The sequence below is a fragment of the Megalobrama amblycephala genome, linkage group LG15 (assembly GCF_018812025.1).
Source record: "Megalobrama amblycephala isolate DHTTF-2021 linkage group LG15, ASM1881202v1, whole genome shotgun sequence".
Taxonomy (NCBI): domain Eukaryota; kingdom Metazoa; phylum Chordata; class Actinopteri; order Cypriniformes; family Xenocyprididae; genus Megalobrama; species Megalobrama amblycephala.
Genome location: NC_063058.1, coordinates 6,909,233 through 6,929,605, shown reverse-complemented (window position 1 = coordinate 6,929,605; position 20,373 = coordinate 6,909,233). Strand labels below are relative to the sequence as shown.

At 42.3% G+C, this 20,373-nt stretch overlaps 1 protein-coding gene across 4 annotated transcripts in view; it reads left to right on the top strand.

Moving 5' to 3' along the window:
- Positions 1-20,373, top strand: part of ccdc136b (coiled-coil domain containing 136b) — a 43,482-nt gene that overhangs the window by 15,304 nt on the left and 7,805 nt on the right. For all 4 annotated transcript variants that reach the window (XM_048158307.1, XM_048158308.1, XM_048158310.1 and 1 more), the window contains 6 exons: positions 11,305-11,379; positions 12,206-12,508; positions 15,166-15,195; positions 15,469-15,580; positions 18,729-18,978; positions 19,064-19,195. In XM_048158307.1, coding sequence (XP_048014264.1) covers positions 11,305-11,379; positions 12,206-12,508; positions 15,166-15,195; positions 15,469-15,580; positions 18,729-18,978; positions 19,064-19,195 — 902 coding nt within the window. The remainder of the gene's footprint in view (positions 1-11,304; positions 11,380-12,205; positions 12,509-15,165; positions 15,196-15,468; positions 15,581-18,728; positions 18,979-19,063; positions 19,196-20,373) is intronic.

Sequence of the window (20,373 nt, the reverse complement as noted above, 5' to 3'; positions counted from 1 at the left end):
ATGCACTGCAGTCACTGTAATATTTCATTGTAACAAATAGTTGGAACATTAAAAGGTTAGTTTCACACATACTCAGTTCCCTTTCGATACTTCACTCGTACTGCGTATGGGGGAAAAGTCTCCCTTTTTCCCCGCTACTGAAGCCTTTTCAATAACGCAGTGCAGCTGCATCGTCATTGGTTCACTCATTGTAAGTCGTTGAACCAATGACGGCGCGGCTTTGCTGCGCAGCCTATGGCGACAAAGCGCGCGAACTTTCCCGCCGAAATGGGCGGGGAAAGGCCCTATATAAGTGAGCATTGCGCCATAGGCAACTCAGTCCTTTCTCCTTCAGCGACGACTTGTCTTCTCCTCGCAGAAGCCTGCTCGCCTGGAAAGAAGCTCGCCGCCTTGGAAGACGCTCTGCCGCCGTCGAAGAGGCCCTGCAGCGGACCCAGCTGAGTCGCCGGATTCGCCTGCGCCTTCGCCCTCGCCGACTGCCGCCTTCGCGCCGTCGACGAGCCGCCGCCTCCCGCTTCCTGTTTCCGGCCCGGACTCAGCGCGTCTCCTGCCGCCATCCGGCGCATCTAATAGAGCATTTTTCCGCGGTTCTCACACCGCATTAAGAGCACTTTCCACAGCGGTTTTCACCGCTTACGGCCCTCGCCGTTTAAGAGCACCACAATCGTCGTTTTCACGGCGCCCCGGCATTTTTCAATGCCTCACCACTGCACTACGTGCAGAGCCCCTCTGCTTGATGCAGACGGCCACGGCGAGTGCGTCGGATGTCTGGGCAAGTCCCACGCAGATGACGCGCTTGCTGGAGGCTCTTGCTCGCACTGCGAGTCTATGAGCCTGGCATCGCTGCGCTCACGGGCTTCTTTCTTCAAGGGAAGTGACCCCGCCGATCGCGCACTCCTCTCTCCTTCCTCCCGCGAGCCGGCTAGGAAGAGACAGCGGGGAAGACCGGCCCAGCGCGCTGAGCTGAGCGAGCTCACGTCGGCCCACTGCCCGCATGCCTCGCCTTCTCCCAGCAGAGAACAGTCCCCTGTACTGTTCTCCCGCCCTGAACAACGTCCCTCGGCAGATGCAAGCGACCTTGTTTCCTTTGGCGGATCCGACGAAGAGCAGCTCGATGACTCCGTGTCTCTGGCAGCCTCTGAACCGGAGCACTGGCTGGGCGAGTCTGACGACCCCGCCCCCCTGCCTCCCCTGGAGCCCATTGATCGCGGCGCGGGTATGGACGCCGAACTTTTCCGCGTCCTATCTAAAGCCGTGGAGGAATTGGACCTCGACTGGGCTCCACCAGAGGAGCCGTCACGAAGCCGCCTGGACGAGTGGTTCCTCCCAGGCCGCCGTCAAGCTCCTCAGCAACGCTCGGCCCCGTTCTGTCCTGAGGTTCATCAGGAGCTGGCGAAGTTATGGCGCGCCCCCTATTCAGCCTGCCTGCACACTTCTCACCGCTCAGTCCTCACCTCAGTTGATGGTTCGGAGGAGAAGGGCTACGAACACCTGCCGCCCCTGGACGAAGCAGTGGCCGCTCACCTCTGTCCGCCCGCGGCCGTGGGCTGGAAGACGAAGCGTTCCCTTCCGTCCAAACCCTGCAGGACCACTTCTGCCCTTGCAGGAAGAGCGTACGCCTCCGCTGGCCAAGCCGCCTCAGCGCTCCATTCTATGGCCATCTTCCAGGTCTTCCAGGCCAAACTTCTCCGCGCCATGGACGAGTCTGGCACTGAAGAGACCGCCTTCAGGGATCTCCGCAGCGCGACTGATTTAGCCCTGCGGGCCACAAAGGCAGCGGCCCAAGCCATTGGCAGATCAATGGCCAGCCTGGTGGTGCTAGAGCGCCATTTATGGCTTAACCTGACGGAAATCAAAGATCAGGACAAGACGGCCTTCCTCGATGCGCCTGTTTCCCCGTCAGGACTCTTTGGACCGGCAGTGGAAGGGTTTACAGAGCGTTTCACGGCAGCACAGAAGTCTTCTCAAGCGATGAGACATTTCCTGCCCAAACGTTCAAGCTCAGCATCTGCTCCTAGCCGCCCCAGGCCTGCGCCGGCTCAGCAGACGAAACCAGCCCCTTCTGCCTCTCAGGCTGCGCCGCCCAAAGAGCACCGCCACCGCTCGCGCTCTGCTAAGCGCACGACCTTCCCGAAATGCCAGGGACCCCGGCCCAAGATCGTGCTGGACCCGGCGCCTCAGAAGTCGTCCTGATCAGCCAGAAAAGAAGAGGATCGGGGCATGTCTCGCCACGGCCGGACCACCCCGAAAGCTCGCTCGCACATGCTCCCCTCCGCCTCGTTTATCTCTGGGCGCGGGACAAATGCAACCTGCAGTAACAGGGCCCACACTTGCTGCATCCTCAACAACCGCCGTTATCACGGCGACCCAATTTTTACACACTCCTCTAAAGAGCTTATTTCCTCTTCCTACCATACCGGTGTGCAACCCCCTTCTAAGCGGGTCGCCATCCGATGTCATTCTACCCCTTGCTGCCCGGGTCGAGGCTTGGCAAGCCATCCCCGGTGTATCAAGTTGGATTCTGAGAACCATAAGCCTAGGCTACTCGCTCCAGTTTGCCAGAAGGCCCCCGCGCTTTGGCGGGGTGATTCAAACTACGGTACGGCCACCTGCAGTGTCTGGGTCTCAGGGTCAATTCAGCCAAGAGCTCGCTGCTTCCCACTCAACGTATCTCGTTCCTGGGTGCAGTTCTCGACTCTGTCAGTATGACGGCAGTAGTCTCGTCAGAGCGCGCTCTGACCATTCAGCAGCTCGCGGCCTCCGTCAAGAACAAAGCTCACCTCCCTCTGAAGCTGTTCCAGAGGTTGCTAGGGCTGATGGCTTCCGCCTCCCCGGTGCTGCAGCTAGGCCTGCTACGAATGCGGCCTCTTCAGTACTGGCTGAAATTTCGGGTCCCTCCTCACGCATGGCGGCACGGCCGCTTGCGCCTCATGGTCAATCAGGCCTGCATAGCAGCCCTGAGGCCCTGGACCCCTCTTGGTTCAGTCTTGGAGTACCCCTACAGGCGGTGTCACGGAGGACGGTGCTATCCACGGATGCGTCCAACCTGGGTTGGGGCGCTCTGTGCGAGGGCAGTCCGGCCTTCGGCTCGTGGTCACACGAGGAAAGCCATCTGCACATCAACTGCCTCGAGATGCTGGCAGTGATTCGAGCCCTACAGGCCTTTCAGGCTCATTTGACGGATCGCCACGTCTTAGTCCAATCGGACAGCATGACAGTGGTGTCATATATCAACCGCCAAGGAGGTCTTTCGTCCAGCCACTTATGCGCCCTGGCGAAACGGCTGCTAGAATGGGCTTCTTCACGGGTTCGGTCGCTCAGAGCGACCCACATTCCCGGAAAGAACAACCTGGGAGCAGACATGCTGTCCCGGAGCAACGTCCCCTCAGACGGGTGGACGCTCCATCCCCAGACAGTTCACACCATTTGGGAGTTATTCGGGAAGGCAGAGGTAGACCTCTTCGCCTCTCAAGACAGCTCTCATTGCCCAATTTATTTTTCGAAGAGGGAAGATGCGCTGGCCCACTCCTGGCCCAACACCCTTCTCTACACTTTTCCCCCGGTCGCTCTGATCCCCCAGGTGATCAGGCGTGTCAGGGAAGACAGACACAGAGTTCTGTTAGTGGCCCCGCTCTGGAGGTGCCAAGTTTGGACCTCTGAGCTATTCAGGCTTTCCACGAAAGCCCCCTGGCCGATTCCTCTGAGACAGGACCTCCTCTCTCAGGCGAACGGAACGATCTGGCACCCACGACCGGAGCTGTGGGCTCTGCACCTGTGGTCTCTCGACGGGAGCCTTCTGGCCTCCCCGAGAACGTGCTAAAAACTATTTCACATGCTAGAGCCCCGTCCACTAGACGCCTCTATGCTCAGAAATGGGCGGTCTTTGTTAGCTGGTGTTCTACACGCAGCATAGACCCTGAGGAATGCGACGTAGCCAATATACTGTCCTTCCTCCAGGAGCGCCTGGACGCGGGGCGAGCCCCCTCCATGCTCAAAGTGTATGTAGCAGCCATCGCAGCGTTTCACGCTCCTATTGCTGGCCAGTCTGTAGGTCGGAACAACCTCGTTGTTAGGTTTCTAAGGGGTTCCAGGCGGTTACATCCACCACGGACCCCTACGGTTCCTTCCTGTGATCTCCATTTGGTCCTCAGAGCTCTAAAGGGCCCGCCCTTTGAGCTACTGCGCCAAGCAGACCTTAGGCCCCTGACGCTTAAAACCGCCCTGCTTCTTGCACTGGCGTCGGTCAAGCGTGTTGGCGATTTGCAGGCCCTTTCTGTTAGCCCTGCATGCCTCGAGTTCGGGCCAGACGACTCTAGAGTCGTGCTGAAACCTAAGGTGGGCTACGTTCCCAAGGTGCTTTCTACACCTTTCAGATCGCAGATCATTTCGCTCTCTGCATTTCCCCCTATGCCGGGCGATCGGGAGCAAGAATTACTTTGCCCTGTCAGGGCACTGCGCATTTACATTGAGCGATCACAACCCTTCCGGCAGTCTGATCAGCTCTTTGTTTGCTTTGGCGGCCGCACCAAAGGGTTTCCGGTCTCAAAGCAACGTCTTTCGTGTTGGATTGTCGACGCTATCACGCTCTGCTATTCCTCGGTGGGGACCCCTTGCCCCATAGGAGTAAGAGCCCACTCCACTAGGGGTATGACCTCATCTTGGGCCTGGTCCAGTGGAATTTCCATTAAAGACATTTGTGAGGCGGCCGGCTGGTCCTCGCCGTCCACTTTTGCCAGATTTTATCAGTTGGACATTCCGACCTTACAGGCTCAGGTCCTCTCAGCGTAATTACGCGGCCATCTTAGTTCTGCGTTTTACGCAAAACCTGGGAGTCTCTCCCTCGTAGTGCACAAGGGTTACGGCGGCTTCGGCCTTCTCACTTGACACTCGGTCCCCTCGCGGTGTCCGGTCAAGTCCAGTCGTTCCCCAGCAGTGGCACGGCTTGGTTGAATTCGTTCCCCCATACGCAGTACGAGTGAAGTATCGAAAGGGAACTTAATCGGTTACTAACGTAACCTCGGTTCCCTGAGATACGGAACGAGTACTGCGTTACTTGCCGTGCCACTAGGCTGCGGCTCAGTGTCGTCGCTTCAGTCGATATGGCCTGAGTTGCCTATGGCGCAATGCTCACTTATATAGGGCCTTTCCCCGCCCATTTCGGCGGGAAAGTTTGCGCGCTTTGTCGCCATAGGCTGCGCAGCAAAGCCGCGCCGTCATTGGTTCAACGACTTACAATGAGTGAACCAATGATGATGCAGCTGCACTGCGTTATTGAAAAGGCTTCAGTAGCGGGGAAAAAGGGAGACTTTTCCCCCATACGCAGTACTCGTTCCGTATCTCAGGGAACCGAGGTTACGTTAGTAACCGATTAAGTTTGCGGTGCATAATTTTTTTCGTGCCCATGTTAAAGGGATAGTTCACCCAAAAATGGAAATTTTGTCGTCATTTACTCCCCCTCAAGTTGTTCCAAAACCTGTAAAAATTTCTATGTTCTGCTGTACTCAAAGGAAGATATTTGGAAGAATGTTTGTAACCAAGCAGATCTCACCCCCCATTGACTGCCATAGTATTTTTTTTCCTACTATGGTAGTCAATTGGGGCGAGATCTGCTTCTTTATTCTTTTTGTTGCACAAAACATATTGTCGCTTCATATCATTAAGGTTGAAGCACTGTAGTCACATCGACTGTTTTAATGATGTTTTTACTACTTTTCTGGACCTTGAATGTGGTAATTATCTTGCTTTCAATGGAGGATAAAAAAAACCTCTCGGATTTCGTCAAAAATATCTTAATTTGTGTTCAGAAGATGAGCGAAGATCTTACGGGTTTGGAATGACATGAGGGTGAGTATAATGACAGAAATTTCATTTTTGGTCGAACTAACCCTTTAAGAAATTATATGATAAATAATTAGCCAAGATTAAATGTTATAATTCTATATTAGCTACTATTGTTATTATTATTACCACTAATCTATTAAATTATTTTATCTTCATTTACAAGTAAATATACGTCGCAGTTACAGCCTGAGCAATATTGCAAACCGTCCCTTTGCGCCACCTGGTGGTGATTTCGCGAACAAGCGTCACGTGTGTTATATTTAATGCCATAGTCTCGGTGCAGTAATAGGCATTTTGGTTGAGTACCTACTGTATATTATCTGCATAAACCATTTTCAAATTATACAAGCCATAAACTCAGAATAACCCTCTAATAACTGTATGAAAATCTGCATTGTACAAATGACTAATACTTACAGTAACATTATTGCACAATGTCCTTTTCTTTACTGAAAGTTATTAGTCAGAGATACAGTTAAATGTGGTCTGTCCGTGTATTTAGGCCTGGTAAAACAGTTTCTATATATAGCCCTTTATAGCCCTTTAATGAGTCACCTGCTATATAGCAGACGGACTCCCGGGACTGTGGTAATGATCTCGGTGCGCGGGGGTCTGTGACTGTGTGCTGTTTGTGTGTAACACGACAGGCATGTGAAAAGACAGCTGCATGCTGATGGAAGATTCCAGACGGGTTGTCCTGACCAGCTCTAGTGCAGCAGATGCTTTTATTCCTGGATCATCTCCAGTCACCATGTTCTGCTGTTCCTGATCATTCATGATCGCAGACATAGCATTAGATCAGTCTCACCCTCTAGAGTTATACTAAAGAGGTTTCTCATGCCCGAAACAGAACATATAGTATAAAGCCTCAGAAATTAGACACTCTGAACTAATGCTCCAAGTATGGGGAAAGGGGGCAGGGGGGTGGGATACTCTACATGTCTATGTGTTAACATGTTTACTATATCAGTCTCATTGACATTAAGAGGGACACAGCATCCGTTTTGCATAATTTTGGGTTGCTTTTAAAGGTCTTTTAATTTTACTGTGTGAATTTACTCTGTCTTAAACTATTTTCCTTGCACATAAATGTCTATCCATTCTCCAAACCGCTTGTAGGGTCACGGGGATGCTTGAGCTGCAGCTTTTTGAGCTGCAGACAAAATATAGTCAAGCTCAAAAGTTTACATACCCCTTGCAGAATATGCAAAAAATTTAATCATTTTAACAACATAAGAAGGATCATGAAAATTGCATATTATAGCATTTTATTTAATACTATCCTGAATAAACTATTTCACATAACAGATGTTTACATAAAGTCCACAAGACAACAAAAAAATTGCTGAATTTATTCAAAAGTTTACATAACCTTGATTCTTAATACTGGTTACCTGGATGATCTACAACTGTTTGTTTTGTGATGGTTGTTCATGAGTCCCATGTTTGTTCTGAGGAGTTAAACTGAGCTCTGTTCTTCAGAAAAATTTTCCAAGTCCTGCAAATTCTTTGATTTTCCAGCATATTTTGCATATTTAAACCCACAGCAGCGACCATATGATTTTGACTCATACACAACTATTAAAAAAGGTTCAAACATTCATTGATGGTCCAGAAGGAAACACGATGCATTAAGAGCCGGGGGGTGAAAACTTTTGAACAAGAAGATGATGTGCAAGTTTTTCTTATTTTGTTTAAAGATCATACTTTTTTCATTTAGTGCTGCCCTTTGGAAGCAACAGAAGATTCTTGCATGTTTACCAGAAGAGAAAAAAAGTATAATTTATCCTGTTCATCCAATTCAAAAAGTTTACATCCCCTGCTCTTAATGCATTGTGTTTCCTTCTGGAGCATCAGTGAATGTATGAACCTTTTTTAATAGTTGTGTTTGAGTCCCTCAATTGTCCTCAGTGTGAAAAGACGGATCTCAAAATCATTCAGTCACTGCTGTAAAGGGTTCAAATATGCAAAAGATGCTGGAAAATCAAAGATTTAGCAAGACCTGAAGGATTTATCTAAAGAACAGAGCTCAGTTTAATTGCTCAGGCCAAACAAGGGACTCATGAACAACCATCACGTCGTGGATCATCCAGGTAACCACATTAAGAATCAAGGGTATGTAAACTTTTGAACTGGGACATTTTTATAAATTCAGCTGTTTTTTTTTTGTTTTTGTTTTTGTTTTTTTTGTCTTGTGGACTTTATGTAAACATCTGTTATGTAAAATACTTTATTCAGGACAGTACTAAATAAAAAATAACATGCAATATTCATGATTCTTCTTATTTTGTTAAAATGATTAACATTTTTGCATATTCTGCAAGGGGTATGTAAACTTTTGAGCTCAACTGTATGGGTTGCACTTTATTTACAGTATGTGCACTTTCACTGTACTTACAGCGTTACGCACAAATGTAAGGTTAAAAAGTGGATTAACGGGTTTAGGGCTAGGTTCACGGTTAGTTAGTACATAAGTACATAGTATGTTCATTCAAAAGAGGACTGTAAAATAAAATGCAATGGAATCTTTTTATTTCATTACTACAAGAAATTATAGTAATTTCTATAGTAATTATAGTTTATTCTAAGAAAATTAGGCTTTGTGTTGATCTGTACAATATGTAGAAAGTACTATATATTAGTTGTCTTTAACTACTATGCACTTGTGTGACAAAAATAATAATTGTTTTGTACAGTGTACTTACTGTTTTCATGTTGTAAAAATACTTTTGCTGCTACTTTAAGTTAAAGGTGTAAGGGAAGGCTCAATAGAGCAAATTTATATGTTATTACAGAAATTAATTACAGTTGTAATTATCATTTTGGTTACACTTTATTTTACAGTGCCATAGTTACATTGTAATTACTCAAATAAGTACTGAGTACTATTAATTAACTACATGTACTTATTATAGAGTTACAGTTAGGTTTTTGGGTTTGGTTTAGGGTTAGTTGTTACTAGTTACTTGTTATTATGCATAATTTACTGTTATTACTATAGTAAGTACATGTAGTAACGTGTAACTATATCACTGTAAAATAAAGTGGTTACCATCATTTTTATAAATTTAAGTACACTTTAAAACTACCTGTATGTAATCAATAAGATCATTGTATCAAATGATTCATTTAAATGTTAGTACAGAGCAGTTAAAGACACTTTTGTTTTGTTTTTTTTATCATAGGGTATTTGGATTTCAGTTTTTCATACACAGTATAGGTACACTAGCACTGCCAAAGATAACATATGGGAATAATAAATTAATTAAATGTTGCTTCTTTTTTTTAAGGACTGTTTTAATGTAGTGCATTTACCTAATCTACCTACAGTGGGTACGGAAAATATTCAGACCCCCTTAAATCTTTGTTATATTGCAGCCATTTGCTAAAATCATTTAAGTTCATTTTTTTCCTCATTAATGTACATTAATGACCCCATATTGACAGAAAAACACAGAATTGTTGACATTTTTGCAGATTTATTAAAAAAGAAAAACTGAAATATCACATGGTACTAAGTATTCAGACCCTTTGCTGTGACATTATGTAACTCAGGTGCTGTCCATTTCTTCTGATCATTCTTGAGATGGTTCTACACCTTCATTTGAGCCAGCTGTGTTTGATTATACTGACTGGACTTGATTAGGAAAGCCACACACCTGTCTATATAAGACCTTACAGCTCACAGTGCATGTCAGAGCAAATGAGAATCATAAGGTCAAAGGAACTGCCTGAAGAGCTCAGAGACAGAATTGTGGCAAGGCACAGATCTGGCCAAGGTTACAAAAAATTTTTGCTGCACTTAAGGTTCCAAGAGAAGAGCCTTGGTGAGAGAGGTAAAGAAGAACCCAAAGATCACTGTGGCTGAGCTCCAGAGATGCAGTCGGGAGATGGGAGAAAGTTGTAGAAAGTCAAACATCACTGCAGCCCTCCACCAGTCGGGGCTTTATGGCAGAGTGGCCCGACGGAAGCCTCTCCTCAGTGCAAGACACATGAAAGCCCGCATGGAGTTTGCTAAAAAACACTTGAAGGACTCCAAGATGGTGAGAAATAAGATTCTCTGGTCTGATGAGACCAAGATAGAACTTGTTGGCCTTAATTCTAAGTGGTATGTGTGGAGAAAACCAGGCACTGCTCATCACCTGTCCAATACATTCCCAACAGTGAAGCATGGTGGTGGCAGCATCATGCTGTGGGGGTGTTTGTCAGCTGCAGGGACAGGACGACTGGTTGCAATCGAGGGAAAGATGAATGCGGCCAAGTACAGGGATATCCTGGATGAAAACCTTCTCCAGAGTGCTCAGGACCTCAGACTGGGCCGAAGGTTTACCTTCCACAAGACAATGACCCTAAGCACACAGCTAAAATAACGAAGGAGTGGCTTCACAACAACTCCGTGACTGTTCTTGAATGGCCCAGCCAGAGCCCTGACTTAAACCCAATTGAGCATTTCTGGAGAGACCTAAAAATGGCTGTCCACCAACGTTTACCATCCAACCTGACAGAACTGGAGAGGATCTGCAAGGAGGAATGGCAGAGGATCCCCAAATCCAGGTGTGAAAAACTTGTTGCATCTTTCCCAAAAAGACTCATGGCTGTATTAGATCAAAAGGGTGCTTCTACTAAATACTGAGCAAAGGGTCTGAATACTTAGGACCATGTGATATTTCAGTTTTTCTTTTTTAATAAATCTGCAAAAATGTCACAATTCTGTGTTTTTCTGTCAATATGGGGTGCTGTGTGTACATTAATGAGGAAAAAAATGAACTTAAATGATTTTAGCAAATGGCTGCAATATAACAAAGAGTGAAAAATTTAAGGGGGTCTGAATACTTTCCGTACCCACTGTAAAAGTATACAATGTCTCTTTCCTTAAGAGACACTGAATGCATTAAATTTTTAGAGCTTTAGAGCTGTGTCTAAAATGACATACTTTGAGTATGGACTAAATTAAGTAAAGAATTTGCTTGACCATTGATAAAAATACTTTCTAAAGGTCAAGGCCGCTGGTAAAATTCACAGAAAGTATAGTGCAAAACTGGCAGTATATATAGTACAGCCTATTTCAAGCCTTGAACCTGCATATTTTACTGGTTTGGGGTACAAAATACAGTCATACAACGATTGTTTTGGTAATCTAATTTCACTGGACTAATAGTGTTCCAAGAGTGCCAAAACTTTGTATAACTGTATCACTACACTTGACGACATGTAAAGGTTGGTCCTACTTCATTTTCCTTTTCAGAGCAAAAATATAAAACCAGTTTGATTGTCTGCAACCTCATACCTCTACACTTTTATGAAAAAAATCATATCTGTGAGGATATTAGATACAAGCTTGTGTGATATAGTTTTTTATATACATAATAGTGTTCAAATGTTCTACCTTCAAATATCCCCTCAATTATTTTTATATAGCCTATATACTGTATATTTTAAATGTTTTTCTCTATCCCTGTTCAGGTCTTCTTGAGGAGGAACGTTTAGCTAGTGCTCATCAGGCAGAAGCCTTCACAAGACAGATCCAGCGTCTGCAAGGTAACAGAGACTCTCAATACTCAAACACAAGATGACAGGAGATTGATATGAAGCTGCCCACAGAAATATTTACTTAAAAGGTTAGTTCACCCAAAAATGAAAATGATGTCATTTATTACTCACCCTCATATCGTTCCACACCTGTAAGACCTTCGTTTTTGATAAAATCCAATGACTCAGTAAGGCATCGCCAGCAATAACACTCCCTTTTTCAATGCCCAGAAAGCTCCTAAAAACATATTTAAAACAGTTCATGTGACTACAATGGTTCAACCTTAATATTATAAAGCGACGAGAATACTTTCTGTGTGCCAAAAATAACAAAATAGTGACTTTATTCAACAATATGTAGTGATGGGCGATTTCAAAACACTGCTTCATGAACCTTCAAAGCTTTATGAATCTTTTGTTTCGTATCAGTGGTTCGGAGCGTGTATCAAACTGCCAAAGTCACGTGAACTATTGAAGTTTCAAAACACTTGACGAAACGAAGCCTCGTTTACTGAAATCATGTGATTTTGGCGCTCTGAGCCATCGGGTTTTATCAAAAATATCTTAATTTGTGTTCCGAAGATGAACAAAAGTCTTACGGGTGTGGAACGACTAGAGGGTGAGTAATAAATGACAGAATTTTCATTTTGGGGTGAACTAACCCTTTAATACAAGAATATTATTGCATTAGATGAAAAAATGTCAAACAATATGCATACTTTTCATTGATTCAAAATATTTGGAAGGAAGGGAGTGAAAAAAATTTGCTGCCACGCTTTGACTGATTTTGTTTTGCAAAAGTAATATGTTTCTTACTATCTCCCAACCCCTGTAGCCCAGCTTCGTTCTGTTCAGGAAGAGATGGACAGTCTAGAGGAGGAGAAGGAGAGTGAGCTTCTGGAGGCGCAGGAGGAGCTGCGGACGGCACAGGAGGAGGTGCTGGTGCTGCAGCAGGCGGCGGAGGATGCTGCGGCTGAAAGGGAGAATGACATCGCTAGTCTGCAGGAGGAGCTCTGCCGTTTACGGGCTGAAATCTCACGACTGGAGAACACGGAACAGGAGTATGAGCTGGAGATCGTCACGCTCCGAGCGGAAATAGAGATGAAGAGCCAGATCCGTCAACAGCAGAGGAAGGAGGGTGAGAACAAACACAGGACTAAAAGAGCTCTTGATCAGATTGTCAGGTTACTACATTTATGATGAAGAAAAAAAGTGGAAATTTTTACTTTGATACCAAGTACTAACATTATCAACATGAGGGGTATACATTACTATAATGTATTAATAAATGACACAAATTACAACTAAAACTTAAAGGCATAGTTCACCCAAAAATGAAAATGATCCCATGATTTACTCACCCTCATGCTGTCCTAGGTATATATCTTCTTTCAGATGAACACAATTGGAGAAATATTTAATAATATCCTGGCTCTTTCAAGCTTTATAATGGTAGTGAACAGGGGGCATGTTTTGAAGCCCAAAGTAAATGCATCCATCCATCATAAAAGTAATCCATACGACTCCAAGGGTTAATAAAGGCCTTTTGAAGTGAAGTGATGCATTTGTGTAAGAGAAATATAGATAACTGTACGCATACTGCGCAAGTCGATTTGCGCCAAATAAATACCCCCCCTAGTCCTTTTAGCTTTTAGTGTTTGTCTAAAAGAAGATAGTAATATACACCTAGGATGGCTTGAGGGTGAGTAAATGATGAGATAATTTTCATTTTTGGGTGAACTATCCCTTTAAGTGAAAATGGGGAGTTACAACTGAACTGACAAAAACAGTAACAACATTATAAATAAGAAATATTTAAGTTATGACAACGGTTTCAGCATGTTAATGAATATTACAATGTTAATTTTATTTTTTTAGTCTTGGCAGAAAAGATCTGCTACGCATGGGTTAGGGTTGGTATGGATAAGTATGGACTTGCCACTGCCAGTAGATACACAGACACACTGCTGTGAGCATTTAAGATATGCTGCTGCTGCATAAATGGACATACAAATCCTGTAGAAGATCTAGGCAGGTGGAGCTGGGGGAGGTGGAGGGTTTCAGAAGATCTCTGAAAGAGCTGCAAGACCAGCTTACAGTGAACACTGAACCAGACAACGTTGAGCAAGCAATTTCATCAGCTGCAGATTAAATAGATGCCAAGCAGCTTGTGCCATGTAGTAAATGACGTGATTGCTAGCAAACTGCATGTAAAGGACCATCAGCCTGTTTCATAACTGAACTAGAAAAATACTGAAAATTAAGTTCAAGACATTTTAAATGACATCTGTTACTAAATAGCATGCAATCACTAGTTAAAATAATATAGTTCAATTAAAATACTAGTTAAATAAAGAAATGAATGAAAAGAAGTTACAGTACATACAAACACAACACAGTCTTGTATCTAATCGAAAACAGGCCACATAGATTTCAATAGAAAAAAAGAGAAAAATATATAAATAGCTTTTTTCTTGTAGACATATTCAGTATTTACCCATGAAAAAGTTAAACCCTGGTGGAAAACTATAACAATATAGCAATATTATTTCCTAAAAAACTAACTAATTGCGTTACTTAGTTACTTTTAATGGAAAGTAATGCATTACATTACTTTTGCATTACTTTTTCGCATCTGGGCTGTTTGTTTATCTGTTTGTTTGTTTGTTTGTTTTTATAACAACAAAATTGTTCTATTTATAGCAAATGTAAAGACCCTTTCACACCAAAAGTGAAATGAATAAGCCTCAGGCTGAAGGAAATGCAAATTCACGCCTGTACAGTAGAGGGTGCAGCTCAAACAAACAAGCCTTTCAGCTGTTCTGCCATTCTGGAGTACAGAAGAATAGGACGCAGGAGAATAAGTAAATAAGTTAATGTATGCCCATAACACCTCTACACTTACTCCTGATTTCTCTCAACATGGAGACAGGAGAGCTGCCAGTCAATAAATAGGAAAACAAAGTAACTTGTGTTACTTATTGAAAAAAGTAACACAGTAATATTTTGTTTGTAAATGTAAAAGTAATGCGTTACTTTACTAGTTACTTGAAAAAAGTAATCTGATTATGAAACTTGCGTTACTTGTAATGTGTTACCCCCAACACTGGTTTTATATAATAATACCGTGTTTAATAATTACAAGCCATAATTAAAATAGTTCTCGGCCAGATTTTAAAACCTGACAGGTGAATAATCAATTACAATTTATGTGGAATGTTGTTCATGTATTATCATTTTAGAAACCTGGTCCCAAAAGCCTGAAACAAGGATTCGGATTATCTCAAACTTTTTTGATTCCAATTTCACAATCAGTTCAATGAATTGCAAATTATTTTTCATGTAATATGTTGATGGGGGTTTTTTTAGACAATGTCTGAAACATCCACTAATGTACATGTTGACATCATTTTGAAATCAATGCATGATAAATTCACTTAATTTCTAAAGCTGGTTAGCGTCCTGCAGTGATGACCATAAATCACACTAGTTTTAATAAAGGGTGGAACCCTGAAGCATTTCAGAAACGTTTGCAGCACTCAGTGTCCAGCGGGAAGAGCTCCTGCAGAATAGCAGATGGTGTGGGTAATTGTCATTGTTATGTGAAGATGCAGTAAACTCTGACACTGAAGCTTTTGAGAGCCTGGATGACTACATGCATCCCACTGGATGGAATGATTGTTCCAGTCAATGTAAGGCCAAGAAAGGGGTGAAGAAAAGTACAATGTATTGGTCACAATGAGAGTAAAAGCATTTGTGGGGATGTGTTGTAAATAATTCAATTGTTATTTGCAGGTATAGCAGATATGAATAAGGTGGTTTCAGGTAAGCACTGTAAACTTACCTCTCACATAATGTTCAATAACAAATAATCAATCCCTTACACTAACATCAGTCACTAATACAGTTATTGATTTCTTCTCCTGTTTTTGGTGTATTAATTATTTTTAAGCAAATGCAACATATTTCACTATAGATGTGCAATTTCTTGTAGGTTTCTTTGATTAGAAAGTGTCTTTCTACAAACATAAACTAGTTAATATCATTAATACTCATGTAAAGCTCATAGCTTTCTATTTTCTTGCATTACTTGATTAGGTGATGTGGGTCAATTGATGGATGAATGTAAGAGTCTGAAGGAACAATGTCATGCACTGCAAGATGAAAACACAAGACTGACTCATAGATTGCAGATGCTACAAAAGAGGAGGTGAGCAACTACACCTTTTGATACTCAATTGTCTCCCTGTTCTGGCATTTTATGTGAAATTTGTGAAAATTTTACATATGTTGAATGAAAGCATTTATCACAACTTTTTGACAAACTATTTTTAAAATGTTCTTTCCGGTGTTGACATAATTCCTGAAACTGGGACCAGACTTACCAAAGTTCTTTAGTTTACAGCACAGCAAAGCAAATCCATTCAGAGTTAGGAGGTAATGAAGGTGGAGGGAGATTCACATTCCAGTAAGCATTTAATTGGACAAAATTGTTCTATAAAATCTAACAATCTCATAGTTTTTGGTCCTGATTTTTTTATTCTATTACTTTAGGAGTACAATTGTAGGGATGTGTCTGAAGGTGAAGGTGTGTCTTCTATGAAAACTTTGAATTTGCAATCACACGTACTCTTTGTTTAGGGAGCGACGGTACTGACCACATATTTTGCAAGATAAGATATTTGTCAATGACACTCAGAATCTGTTGCGTACCAAATCCTCCGACATCATCTTGTCAGTCATCTCTCCTTACTATCTTCACGTGATAAGTGAAGTCTGATGTACTGTAATGTAACCCGCTACCGCAGCAAGCCTAACAATGTCCCTTTAGGGGCTCCGTAGAATGCGTTATTCATTTTCCCTGCCTACCTCTGAATTCGGATTTAGGCTTTGGGCACATTTCCTACACAATAGCATATAAAGGCAACCTCAAATCTAAAAGACATAGACTAGATACAAAACCGATTCCAAAAAAGTTGGGACACTGTACAAATTGTGAATAAAAACAGAATGCAATGATGTGGAAGTTTCAAATTTCAATATTTTATTCAGAATACAACATAGATGACACATCAAATGTTTAAACTCAGAAAATGTATCATTTTAAGGGAAAAATAAGTTGATTTTAAATTTCATGGCATCAACACATCTCAAAAAAGTTGGGACAAGGCCATGTTTACCACTGTGTGGCATCCCCTCTTCTTTTTATAACAGTCTGCAAATGTCTGGGGACTGAGGAGACAAGTTGCTCAAGTTTAGGAATAGGAATGTTGTCCCATTCTTGTCTAATACAGGCTTCTAGTTGCTCAACTGTCTTAGGTCTTCTTTGTCGCATCTTCCTCTTTATGATGCGCCAAATGTTTTCTATGGGTAAAAGATCTGTACTGCAGTGCTGGCCATTTCAGTACCTGGATCCTTCTTCTATGCAGCCATGATGTTGATGATTGATGCAGTATGTGGTCTGGCATTGTCATGTTGGAAAATGCAATGTCTTCCCTGAAAGAGACAACGTCTGGATAGGAGCATATGTTGTTCTAGAACTTGGATATACCTTTCAGCATTGATGGTGCCTTTCCAGATGTGTAAGCTGCCCATGCCACACGCACTCATGCAACCCCATACCATCAGAGATGCAGGCTTCTGAACTGAGCGCTGATAACAACTTGGGTTGTCCTTGTCCTCTTTAGTCCAGATGACATGGCGTCCCAGTTTTCCAAAAAGAACTTAAAATTTTGATTCGTCTGACCACAGAACAGTTTTCCACTTTGCCACAGTCCATTTTAAATGAGCCTTGGCCCAGAGAAAATGCCTGTGCTTCTGGATCATGTTTAGATATGGCTTTTTTTTTGACCTATAGAGTTTTAGCCGGCAATGGCGAATGGCACAGTGGATTGTGTTCACCGACAATGTTTTCTGGAAGTATTCCTGAGCCCATGTTGTGATTTCCATTACAGTAGCATTCCTGTATGTGATGCAGTGCCGTCTAAGGGCCCGAAGATCACAGGCATCCAGTATGGTTTTCCGGCCTTGACCCTTACGCACAGAGATTGTTCCAGATTCTCTGAATCTTTGGATGATATCATGCACTGTAGATGATGATAACTTCAAACTCTTTGCAATTTTTCTCTGAGAAACTTCTTTCTGATATTGCTCCACTATTTTTCGCTGCAGCATTGGGGGAATTGGTGATCCTCTGCCCATCTTGACTTCTGAGAGACACTGCCACTCTGAGAGGCTCTTTTTATACCCAATCATGTTGCCAATTGACCTAATAAGTTGCAAATTGGTCCTCCAGCTGTTCCTTATATGTACATTTAACTTTTCCGGCCTCTTATTGCTACCTGTCCCAACTTTTTTGGAATGTGTAGCTCTCATGAAATCCAAAATGAGCCAATATTTGGCATGACATTTCAAAATGTCTCATTTTCAACATTTGATATGTTATCTATATTCTATTGTGAATAAAATATAAGTTTATGAGATTTGTAAATTATTGCATTCCTTTTTATTCACAATTTGTACAGTGTCCCAACTTTTTTGGAATTGGGTTTGTACTACGAAACTTTGGATTTGGATTTCATTGGGTTGTTAAAGTAACTACCATAGTATGATGCATTGTTGAAGAAATCAACTAGCTAGTCATGACTATTTCCTGAAACGTATTGACGCAAATTTGCCATTCAATTACATTGGTTACTGATGTCAGGCATGTGGTGGAGTAGTAACTTATTTTAATGAATCTGTATGAGATCGAATTAATGCTAATTGCTATAAATTACAGACATATCATGTACTTTCAAAATAAAAGATATAAATTGTACTGAATGTCAGTTTGCTTATTTTGCTCAAGATTAGGATTTAAGTCCACATGTCTTGTAAACAAGAAACTATGCTTCTAACCACAGGTTGACAGCTGTAGTTCCAAACACAAATTTACAATGCTGTTTGCGAATGTTCGTTGGAACTGTGGCTTCAAGAAACACAGACTGATTGCTGTAACTCCTGTAACAAAAAAAAAAGAGAATACTGCTCTGGACAATTTTAATAATTATCGTCCTATCACAAATCTTTTGTTTCTGGAAAAAATACTTGAGCGTATTGTTGCCTCTCAATTGTACAACCATCTCATCATCAATTTCACAGTACTGAGAAGGCTTTGGATAAAGTCACCAATAATTTGTTGATGACTTCTGACTCTGGTACAACATCCATTCTCATCCTTCTCAATCTAAGAGATGCTTTTGATACTGTTGATGAAGATTTCCGTTTCATGCCAACTTGAACAAGTTTCACTACCATGTTTCACTAGACATTTTTCTCCTGTATTTAAGCATCTTGTTTTGGCTATTATGTCACAGTTCAGGCAGTTCCTACATATCTCTTAAAGAAGAACAGGAAGAGACAGAAGAGTGTGGAACAGAGACAGAAACAGGAGGATCTTATATGAGCGTGAACTGCAGGCTGGTGGATGCAGGTATCCAGAAGAATATATCGTTTGATGGCAAACCTATCACCCCCACCAGCTGGACAGGAGGTTTTTCAGAGATCCTCTCACTGAGAGATCAACTCAAACAGACAGAAGAGAAGGCCACACACGTGCAGCGAGAGGTAAACACTCTGATATCCGTTTTGCAAATATTAAAGTTTTTCTTAAGAATATGTTCTCTACATTTTGCTTAATTGTGTCTGTTAGTGTGATGGACTACAGAATGAACTACAAAATCTGCGGGAAATGTATGAGACCAGTCAGAAGGAGCGAGCTGAACTGGAGCTAGAGTTACTGCGCTGCAGGGAAGAGCTGGAGAGAGCTGCTGATGTGAAAGAGGTATACTGATTATATAAATGTAGGCTATATATATATATATATATATATATATAGATAGATAGATAGATAGATAGATAGATATATAGGCGAATCCAGAAGGGGGGCGTGTGCGGCAATGCAACGCTGTTTGCTAACTGCCACAAAAGAAAAAACACCAGAAGAAGAACAGATGATCTATGAATAGATAAGATTATGTGTAATCTCTCAACCAGTGTTTCAACCGTGGAAAAACATCAATAAAACAGCTTGAGAATATTATCTCACGCAGCAGTACATTTACCTCAGGCAAGTCATTCAGTGTCCACAGCATGTTAGTTCACTAGAGATATTAACTCTTTCACTAACTATATGCACTATATTAGCTTCTATATTCATTATATTTACTTTACCTGTTAGTAATGTCTTAATTATTTAATATTTGAAAACAAGTTATGACAGTAACTGTGTACATGATTATATTTCAAAAATGAATTAGAGTAATAACTTTATAATTAGATTTAGAAGTTAACACAAAACCTGCCTTGTGTCCAATTTGCATGTTTGTTTGTGTTTGTTTTTTATTTGAGTGTATTTTATTTGATTATTATATCTAAAAATAAATAGCAACTGAATTTAAAGCTGCAGTCCGCAACTTTTTTTGGTTAAAAATTATCCAAAATCAACTTTTGAGCAAGTACATAACCAGCCAGTGTTCAAAACTATCTAATTATCTTGTCTCGATTCACAACAGTAAGCTTGTAATAATGTTTTATAATAAGAGCGACATGGCGGATTTCCACGGGAAATTCAAGCATGCAGCAGTTCCTCTGTGCGTCATTACGTCACGTCCGTAAACAAACGAAGGAGTCCCAGGCTAGTCAGTTATCATGTGAGGAAGCTGCCGGTAGCGGCACATTTATAGCTTTTTCTCACAGCAGCTGAAATAATTAAACTTATCATTTTGATGGCGGATTGAAATCCAGAAAGATCCAAATGACAATCATCAGTGACAACTGGTGATCCGTAGGCAAAAAGCAAAAGACTTGGACTGTGGAGTGACTACAGAAATTAAAATCTACAGGTAACGCTAATACACACTAAATACACAGTCACGCAATGCTGATGTTGTTAACGTTAACAATTTAAGAACAAAGTATAACAGTAATAATAATTTGCACGGTTTGGCATGATCTGAGCTA